We start from the raw sequence: 9954 nt of genomic DNA, 5'->3' as shown, positions 1-9954 counted from the left end.
CCTGCTTTCTTTTAAAACCCAGGACCACCAGCCCAGGGATGGCAGCATGTACCATGAACTGGTCTTTCCCCCATTAATCACAAATTAAGGGAATGTTTAACAGCTGGATCCTTCTTCTCTTCCTCTTCTTCCCTTAATTTTTTTAATTTTTTATTATATATTTCATTACTTACATTTCAAAGGTTATTCCCCTTCCAATTTCCGCTTCCCTTCCCTCCTCCACTTTTCCCAGTCCCTCCCTCTTCTTCACCTCTCCCTGTCTCCCCCTCTCTTTCTCTTCAGAAAAGGGAGACTTCCTATGGATATCCACCCACCTTGGTATATCAAGTTGCAGTAGGACTAGGTATGTCTTCTCCTCTTGAGACTAGACGAAGAAGTCCAGTTAAAGAAAGAGGATCCAAAAGCAGGCAACAGAGTCAGAGACAGCCCTGTTCCAGTTGTCCCATGTGAAGACTAGGCTGTACATCTGCTACACATATGTGTAAGTAGCCTAGTTCCATCCCATGAAGGCCTTTTGGTTGGTGGTTCAGTATCTGTGAGTCCCTATAAGCCCAGGTTGTAGATTCTGTAGGTTTACTTGTGGTATCCTTGACTTCTCTGGCTCCTTCAGTCCTTCCTCTTCTACAAGATTCCCCAATCTCTACCCAATATTTGGCTGTGGGTCTTTGCACATTTCTATCAGCTACTATGTGAAACCTCTCAGAGCACAGTTATGATAGAGACTACAGCTAGATCTTATGGAGGCTTTTTCTCAGTTGAGGTTTCCTCCTTTCAAATGACTACAGCTTAAATCAAGTTGACATAAGACTAGCCAGAAGAGATGCTGTCTCTCCTCTAACTTTTGTGCCTCTTTTTCTTCTTTGTAATATATCATGTGTATGTGCATGTGTGTACATATTTATGAGTTCCTAAATCATTAATATGTTTCTGTCATTTCTTTAGAGATATCATTTAAAAATGTATAACCTATTTTCCATGTATTTAGCATTGTATAGATGTGCTATTGGTGTGGTGAAAGTTCTACCAAATAGTAAACATTTTTGACAGATTTCAATTTTTCCAGCTCAGCCTAGAGTCAATCTTCATGAACACTTTCTGTATTGAGAAGCAGGTGAACCCTGGATGTGAGACTTAATACTACCTGTGGGTTATTAGTACTATCAGGAGAGTATTTCAAATTTCAAGTGTGATTTGATTAGTTAGCCAAGTAGAGAAACTGTTAAAACCATTAGAGGAATTTGCTTTTGTAATTCTGTTTCTATAGAGCCATTTGCTTTGCCAAATATTCATTAGATTCTCTAGTGGAATAGAAAGAGAGAAAGGGATGCAGAATGGGGAGAAACATGGTCTGATCTAACACTGTCAAGTGGTTGCAGAGCGAAAATATAGTATATGAACATCTCTAGTTTGAAATGGAGGCAGCTATGTTTATTTTTAATGGTTTTACAAATTTTTATATTGACATTATTCAGAATCATGGAGGAATGAATGGTCATATTATCTATAAATATTAACCCAGGTTTAGCAGGCTACTAAAGTAACCATGATATTTTTATATTCTTTCATCTTTTTTACAATACAGACTTTATCCCTCTCCTAGTCTACCACACCCCACTCCCCACCAGATGTTGCACATCCTACACCTCCTCCCCACCCCACTCCTCATCTCAAGGATGTCCTCAACCCACCCCCACCCCACCAGACCTCCTCACTCCATTGGCCCCCAAGTCTCTCCAGTATTAGATCCATTTTCTGTGACTGAGTCCAGACCCTGGCAGTCCTCTGCTGTATATGTGTTGTGGGCCTCATATCAGCTGGTGTATACTGCCTGGTTGGTGGCTCAGTGTCTGAGAGATCCCAGAGGTCCAGTTTAGTTGAGACTGCTAGTCTTCCTTCAGGGTCGCCCTCCTCTTCCTCATCTTCCTCCAGCTTTTCCCTAGTTCAACCACAAGGGTCACCAGATGCTTGGCTACTGGGGATTCCAATTATAATATTGAGATGGATGGAAGGAGCCCCCACTCCAAATAACAGAGAAGGCAAAGTTACTGAGAAGTCAGGAGGCCAGGTAAAAAAACAAGGTATAAGAGCCATGTCAGTGTGTATCCCTCAAAATGATGCCAGCATGTGGAGAATACCTGCTGTGGAGGCAAGAAGTAAATAAATACTGTGTCTCCAATCACTGTCAGATGACCACAGTGCATGGTGGTGTTGGAGAGGTAAAGCACAGGCAGGCCTGAGTGAGACATGCTCCATTATATCCATGTGTTCAAGAAGACAAGGAAAGGCAAGAATCCCGCTTGATCCAGGTCAGTTGAATGAGAGATTTCAGGGAGAAAATTAAAAGTAAATGAAATATACATGGTTTCCAAAAAGTGTGGTACAGACAAATACAGGACAAAAAAATTCCTGAAGGAAATACATTTACTCCTTTTCTTTCTGACAGCAGAGAATTTTGAGATTATCAAGATTGAAAATTAGATGTACTGATAAATCGTGATATTTTTCTCAGAAGCTGATAAACACAGAAGTGGACTGATACTCTCCATCACGATGGCAAGGCCCAACCAGACAGTAGTGACAGAGTTTGTTCTGCAAGGCTTCTCAGAGCACCCTACTCTAAGGCTGTTCCTGACAGGCTGCTTCCTGTCTCTCTACGCAATGGCTCTAATGGGCAACATTGTGATCATTGCTTTGGTCACCTCCAGCACTGGGCTCCACAGTCCCATGTACTTTTTCCTGTGCAACTTAGCGACCATGGACATTATCTGCACCTCCTCTGTTCTGCCCAAAGCGCTGGTTGGTCTACTGTCTGAGGAAAACACCATCTCCTTCAAGGGATGTATGGCCCAGCTCTTCTTCCTTGTGTGGTCGTTGTCTTCAGAACTGCTGCTGCTCACAGTCATGGCCTATGACCGTTATGTGGCCATCTGCTGTCCCCTCCACTACAGCTCTAGGATGAGCCCACAGCTGTGTGGGGTACTGGCCATGGGTGTATGGTCTGTCTGCGCACTGAATGCATCTATCAACACTGGTCTGATGACACGGCTGTCATTCTGTGGCCCCAAAGTAATCACTCACTTCTTCTGTGAGATTCCCCCACTGCTCCTGCTCTCCTGTAGCCCCACATATGTGAATAGCATTATGACTCTTATAGCAGATGTATTTTATGGAGGCATCAACTTTGTGCTCACCTTGCTATCCTATGGCTGCATCATTGTCAGCATTCTGCGCATGCGTTCTGCTGAGGGCAAGAGGAAGGCCTTTTCTACCTGCTCATCCCACCTCATCGTGGTCTCTGTGTACTATTCATCTGTGTTCTGTGCCTATGTCAGTCCTGCTTCCAGCTACAGCCCTGAAAGAAGCAAAGTTACCTCAGTGCTGTACTCACTCCTCAGTCCAACCCTGAACCCCCTCATCTATACACTGAGGAACAAGGATGTCAAGCTTGCCCTCGGAAGATTCTTACCCTCTTTCTCACATTAAGTGGAGATGTGCAGGCTGTTCTCTTGGCCTGGGCTTTTCCTAAACATGCTTTTCTGAGAGCAGCCTCATGCAGCAAAGTGTACCTATCACTTCTTCAGAAAACCTTTCTCTGATGAATGTACTGTACAATTCCACTCATTGTAACCTCCAAAACAACAGAATTCTTAGCGGCAATGTAAACAAACACTCAAGCTTTATTTTCTGACAAAAAACATCATTTAAAAAGTAATTGAAGTACATCTAAGTAGATATTCCATGTTCCTGAACTAGAAAACATTCTAGTGTCTTCTAGTCACACAGTATGTGACAATATTTGTCACAAAATAGAGCCCATTCATCCAGTGCCTTCCTATAAACATCAATGAACCTCATTTCAGAACTACAGCTAATGAATCTAAACTTCATAAGGAAGCTTGATGGGCCAGCATGATCATGGTCTCTTGGGAAATCCAATGTTGAGAAAATGTTTTTTTCTTTCTGAGCTATGGTAATAAAAGCTGGTGATATTGGCATGGAGAGAGACCTAGGCGATGGAGCAGATATTTGTTCCCCTTTCCCAACTTCTCCCAGACTTTCCATTCAGTGTTCCTCTCTCTCTCTCTCTCTCTCTCTCTCTCTCTCTCTCTCTCTCTCTCTCTCTCCCTATCTCTCTATCTCTCTCTATCTCTCTCTCTCTCTATCCTTGTGACTAAAATACTCTCAAAACATTTACTTTATCTCATGGTTTCTGAACCTTCAGTCCATCACCATTTGACTTTTTGTTTTGTTCTACGGTCAAGCAGGACCTCAAGGCAGTGGGTTTATGTGGTAGAGAAGCTTCCTCTCATTATGGCAACCCAGAACACATAGAAAAACACCTGTGCTCAAATAGCTTTCTCTTTTTCCCTTTAGCCATGGTTTCCAGTCCCTAGTTCCCGGAATGGTGCTTCCTACATGGAGAGTGGATTCCCCACTTCAGTAAATCATTTCTGGAAGCACTGTCACCTGTATGAACAGAAGTGTCTCTTGGTGGTCTCCTAAGTAGCTCTGCATTCAGTTATAGTGACAATAAAGATTAACAACTGTAAATCATTGGCCTGACATGCTTTACCTGTTAGCTTCTTTCACATTGTTTCTTTCATCTTTAAGTCATATTTTGTGCCATTTCTTCTGTTACTAGTCTCATGACTGATATTTAAGCTATAGAACAACTGATAATCACACAAACAATACAAATGCTCCCAAACACACACACACACACACACACACACATACATACATATATATATATATATATATATATATATGTGTGTGTGTGTGTGTATATATATATGCACACATCTCATAAATACTTTATTTGGGGATTCTTTAATAGAGCATGCCTTATGTCATGTTAACATTGCATAATGGAATAGAATATTCCAAGAGAAGTCAAGTCACACAGAACACACCAGACACTGGGGCCTAAGTCAAAATTGTGACTAAGCAGACCTCTGATGTGGCACTGTGTCTAGAAAAGGGCTACTTTGCAGGTATCTGGCTCTGATATGACCTCTCTGTATGTTGAAAGTTCAGTAGTCATCAGAGATTGTCAAGCCCAATCTCCTAATCTTATCTATCTTCTGTAATGGTGTCCTTCTCTTATCTATTCTTTGGTAATAGTGTACTTCCTTTAGCCTGAGATTCAAGCTGTGCTTTAATGAATGTTATAAAATGATAATAAAAAGTAAAGAATCAAACCAGAGCTGCAAGAGCCTACAGGAGGCATGCACTGAGAGTAGAGACTTCTAATCTCTACAACAATATCATAGTGGCTGTTGGAACACAAGTTCAAGGAATTTAATTATGGCTCACTAAAGAACTTATACTCCAGAATTAATTAGCAGTGAGGTTTGGTTCGTGTAGAGCAATTTTAATCCAGAAACATGCTTTGTCAAGGGATCACATCCAAAGTCCTTCTGGGCCTGTGTGATCCAGCTGAAATGCAATACACCTTTAATTCCTCTATCTGGATTGCAGATATGCCTTCAGTATACACCTTTAACCCAAGAAAAGACATCATAGTTGGAGGGCAGTTTAGTAAGCGCAGTTCAGTTAAGTTCACGCAATGCAGTAGAATTCAGTTGAGTTCAATTCAGGGCACTTTGGTGCAGGTCAGATGAATGCAGTTGAGTTCAGCTGAGTTCATGCAGTCCAGTGCAGGTCAGCAGAGGCAGACGAAGCCAGAGAATAAGAAGGAACCAGAAGATTAGAACAGTTGAAAACTTAGTTTGAGGCCAATCAGAGCAATTCAGTAGGAAGTTAAGAGGAGCTAGATTGAATGAGCGTGGAGTTTGAGACAGAACAGCTGAGTTTAACCACCAGCCAGAGTTCAAAACCTCATACCAATACTGTCCAAACTATTGCACAAAGTAGAAACAGATGGAGCACTACCAAAGTCTTTCTATGAAGCCACAATTACACTTATAACTAAACTACACAAAGATGCAACCAAAAAAGAGAACTTCAGACCAATTTCCATTATGAATATTGAAGCACAAATATTCAATAAACTTCTTGTAAACCAGATCCAAGAACACATCAAAACAATCATCCATCATGATCAAGTAGGCTTCACCCCAGGAAGGCAGGGATGGTTCAATATACAGAAATCCAGCAACAAAATCCACTATAAAAACAAACTCAAAGAACAAAACCACATGATCATTTCATTAGATGTTGAGAAAGCATTTGACAAAATTCAACACTCCTTCATGATAAAAGTCCTGAAAAAAGCAGGAATTCAAGGGCCATACCTAAGCATAGTAAAAGTCATATACAGCAAACCAGTAGCTAACATTAAACTAAATGGAGAGAAATGTGAAAAAATCCCACTAAAATCAGGGACTAGACAAAGCTGCCCACTCTCTCCCTACTTATTCAATATAGTACTCAAAGTCCAAGCCAGAGCAATCAGGCCAGGGAAGGAGGTAAAAGGGATACAAATTGGAAAGTCAAAATATCACTATTTGCAGATGATAGGATAGTATACTTAAGGGACCACAAAAGTTTCAACAGAGAATGACTAAGCCTAACAAACAACTTCAGCAAAGTGGCTGGGTATAAAATTAACTCAAATAAATCAGTAGCTTTCCTCTACTCAAAGGATAAACAGGCTGAGAAAGAAATTAGAAAAGTGGCACCCTTCACAATAGTCCCAAATAATATAAAATACCTCGGTGTGACTTTAACTAAGCAAGTAAAAGATCTGTATGACAAGAACTTCAAGTCTCTGAAGAAAGAAATTGAGGAAGATCTCAGAAGATGGCAAGATTTCCCATGCTCATTGATTGGCAGGATTAATATAGAAAAATGGCCATTTTCCAAAAGCAATCTACAGATCCAATGCAATCCCCATCTTAGTTTAATTCAATTCTTCATACAGTTAAAAAGAGCAATTTGCAAATTCATTTGGAAAAACAAAAAAGCCAGGATAGCTAAAACTATACTCAACAATAAAAGAACTTCTGGGTGAATCACCATTCCTGACCTCAAGCAGCATTATAGAGCAATAGTGATTAAAAAAAAACTGTATGGGGTTGGGGATTTAGCTCAGCGGTAGAGTGCTTGCCTAGCAAGTGCAAGGCCCTGGGTTTGGTCCCCAGCTCTGAAAAAAAGAAAAAAGAAAAAAGAAGAAAAACTGTATGGTATTAGTACACAGACAGGCAGGTAGATCACTGGAATAGAATTGAAGACCCAGAAATGAACCCACACACCTATGGTCAACTGATCTTTGAAAAAGGAACAAAAACCATACAATGTAAAAAAGATAGGATTTTCAACAGATGGTGATGGTTCACCTGGAGGTCAGCATGTAGAAGAATGCAAATTGATCCATTTTTATCACCGTCTACAAAGCTTAAGTCCAAGTGGATGAAGGACCACCACATAAAACCAGATATACTGAAACTAATAGAACAAAAAGTGGGGGAAAGTCTCAAACACATGTGAGATTCCACTTCACACCAGTCAGAATGGCTAAAATCGAAAACACAGATGACAGGAGAAGCTGGTAAGGATGTGGAGAACAAGGAACACTCCTCAATTGTTGGTGGGATTGCAAACTGGTACAACCTCTCTGGAAATCAGGCTGGAGGTTCCTCAGAAAATTGGACATTGCTCTACCTGAGGACTCAGATAAACCATATATTTGGCCATATAACCAAAATATTCTCCAACATACAACAAAGACACATGTTCTACTATGTTCACAGCCGCCTTATTTATAATAGCCAGAAGCTGGAAAGAACTCAGATGCCCTTCAACAGAGGAATGGATACAGAAAATGTGGTACATCTACACAATGGAGTACTACTCAGCTATCAAAAACAATGACTTCACAAAATTTATAGGCAAATGGATGGAACTAGATCCTAAGTGGGGTAACCCAATCACAGAAAAACACACACACACTGATAAGTGGATATTAGCCCAAAAGCTCAAATCACCAAAAGTACAATACATGGACCACGTGAAACTCAATAAGAAGGATGAAGATGTTTCACTCCTTCTTAAAAGGGGGAACAAAAATATTCATAGGAGGGGATATGGAGGCAGAGTTTTGAGCAGTGACTGAAGGAAAAGCCTTTCAGAGCCTGACCCACATGTGCCCCATGTGCAGTCACCAGGACTAGATAAAATTAATGAAGCTAAGAAGGGCATGCTGACAGGAACCGGATATACATGTCTTCTGAGAGACACCGCCAGAGCATGTGAAATACAGGGGTGAATGCTAGCAGCAAACCACTGGACTGAAAATGGAATGCCCATTGGAGGAATTAGAGAATGGATTGAAAGAGCTGAAGATGCTTGCAACCCCATAAGAACAACAATGCTAACTAACCATAGCTCCCAGGGTCTAAACCACTACCTAAAGTCTGACTTTAGGACTGATTCATGACTCATATGTAGCAGAGGAAGGCTTTTCTGGGCACCAATGGAAGGAGAAGCCCTTGGTCCTGCCAAGGTTGGATCCCCAGTGTAGGGCACTGTCGGAGGGGGCAGGAACGGGTGAGGATGGGGAGGGGAACACCCTTATAGAAGACGGGGAGTGGGAGGGTGTAGTGGGCTAATGTCTGGGAAACTGAGAAAAGCAATAGCATTTGATATGTACATAAAAAATCCAATACAAAGAAATGAAGGAAGAAAGGAAGGAAGGGAGGAAGGGAGGGAGGAAGGAAGGAAGGAAGGAAGGAAGGAAGGAAGGAAGGAAGGAAGGAAGGAAGGAAGGAAGAGAGAAACAGAAAGGGTGAGCTTATTCAACAGTAAGCCTCTAAGATGACAATTACATCTGGCAAAAAAAAGTTATATTTACAGATTCAGTAAATCATGAAAGTACCTTAATGTTTAAGGGCACAGTACTTACATTCAAACACATTTCAATACATTAGGTACATGAAAATGCATCATTTACTAAAACAAATTTGTAAGGTCAACAAATCCAGTACAAAGCAAAATGTTTTCTATATGTAAACTTTGATAGGTGAACTAGGTAACATCTTTGCCTACATTCTCAATAGTCAGGGGATGCATAAATGAAGTCTTCTTTCTCCTGTTTCCTCTCTAATATTACAGAATTCCTCTCTAATGCTAGAGTCTTCAAATGGAAATAATTTTTGAGGGATGCTTTTACTCCTTGTTTTTCATGGTATAAATGAATGGGTTAAGAGATGGGGTCACAGTGCTATACAAAATGGTTATGGCCTTTTCCAAGGCCAAGCAGACCCCATGTGAGCTGGACATAGGTGCAGATCACTGTGTAGTAATCAGGATGAACACTACTGGGTGGGAAGAACAGGTGGAGAAGGAACATTTTTGCTCTCAACATAGCAGATGAGCAAGATGCTGGCAATGATGAAGCTAGAGGAAAGCATGGTCAATAAAAGTTTATGCCACTCAGGAAGATGTTTGCAAGGACTCTTGTGGCATAATTGATGAAGGTGTGACTACAGTATAACAACAATATTGATGGAAGTTGCAGAAGAACTGTGACATAAAATTGAAGCCACCAAAGGAGAGTGGCAACATAAGACAGGTGAGCGCTAAGTAATTTACAGCACATATGAACTACACAAAAGTTTCTAAGGTCAATAAGTACCTGTATTGTATTCATAATGGTGCCCTAGTATGAATTTGGCAGATGGCCTGGTTATAGGTCATGCAAAGAAGAACAATAGCTCAATACTCCAGACCCAAGTAAAGATAATCACTTGGGTAAGGCAGTTCTGGCTACAAGGCTCTTCAAGACTATGGATAGGATGGTTGCCATGAAGGTCACATCCAGAAGAAATAGGTTGAAGTAGGAGAAATATATGAGAGTGTGGCAGTTGTATCTGAAGCTTGCCTTTGGTTTCTATTCTCTTGTCTCACAATTTGAAATGAAAGAGCATGTTAAGGATATACCCATGAAAAACAGTCTACAAACATGGTTTGACATTGTATATCAAGTCCATG

At 40.9% G+C, this 9954-nt stretch overlaps 1 protein-coding gene and 1 pseudogene across 1 annotated transcript; one reads left to right on the top strand and one right to left on the bottom strand.

Annotated features, from left to right (window-relative positions):
- The first annotated feature begins 2550 nt into the window (after positions 1-2550).
- On the top strand, positions 2551-3483 carry Or13a27 (olfactory receptor family 13 subfamily A member 27). Its single transcript, NM_001000233.1, has one exon. It carries the CDS (start codon positions 2551-2553, stop codon positions 3481-3483), a length of 933 nt encoding a protein of 310 aa, NP_001000233.1.
- On the bottom strand, positions 9092-9853 carry Olr294-ps (olfactory receptor pseudogene 294; annotated as a pseudogene).

The sequence above is a fragment of the Rattus norvegicus genome, chromosome 1 (assembly GCF_021556685.1).
Source record: "Rattus norvegicus strain SHRSP/BbbUtx chromosome 1, alternate assembly SHRSP_T2T, whole genome shotgun sequence".
Classification (NCBI taxonomy): Eukaryota; Metazoa; Chordata; class Mammalia; order Rodentia; family Muridae; genus Rattus; species Rattus norvegicus.
Note: the sequence above shows the minus strand (reverse complement) of the source record. Positions and strands in the feature narration are given on the sequence as shown.

Bases quoted from the DNA above. Each gene is read 5' to 3' on its own strand.
- Or13a27 (NM_001000233.1), top strand. From the start codon at position 2,551: ATGGCAAGGCCCAACCAGACAGTAGTGACAGAGTTTGTTCTGCAAGGC.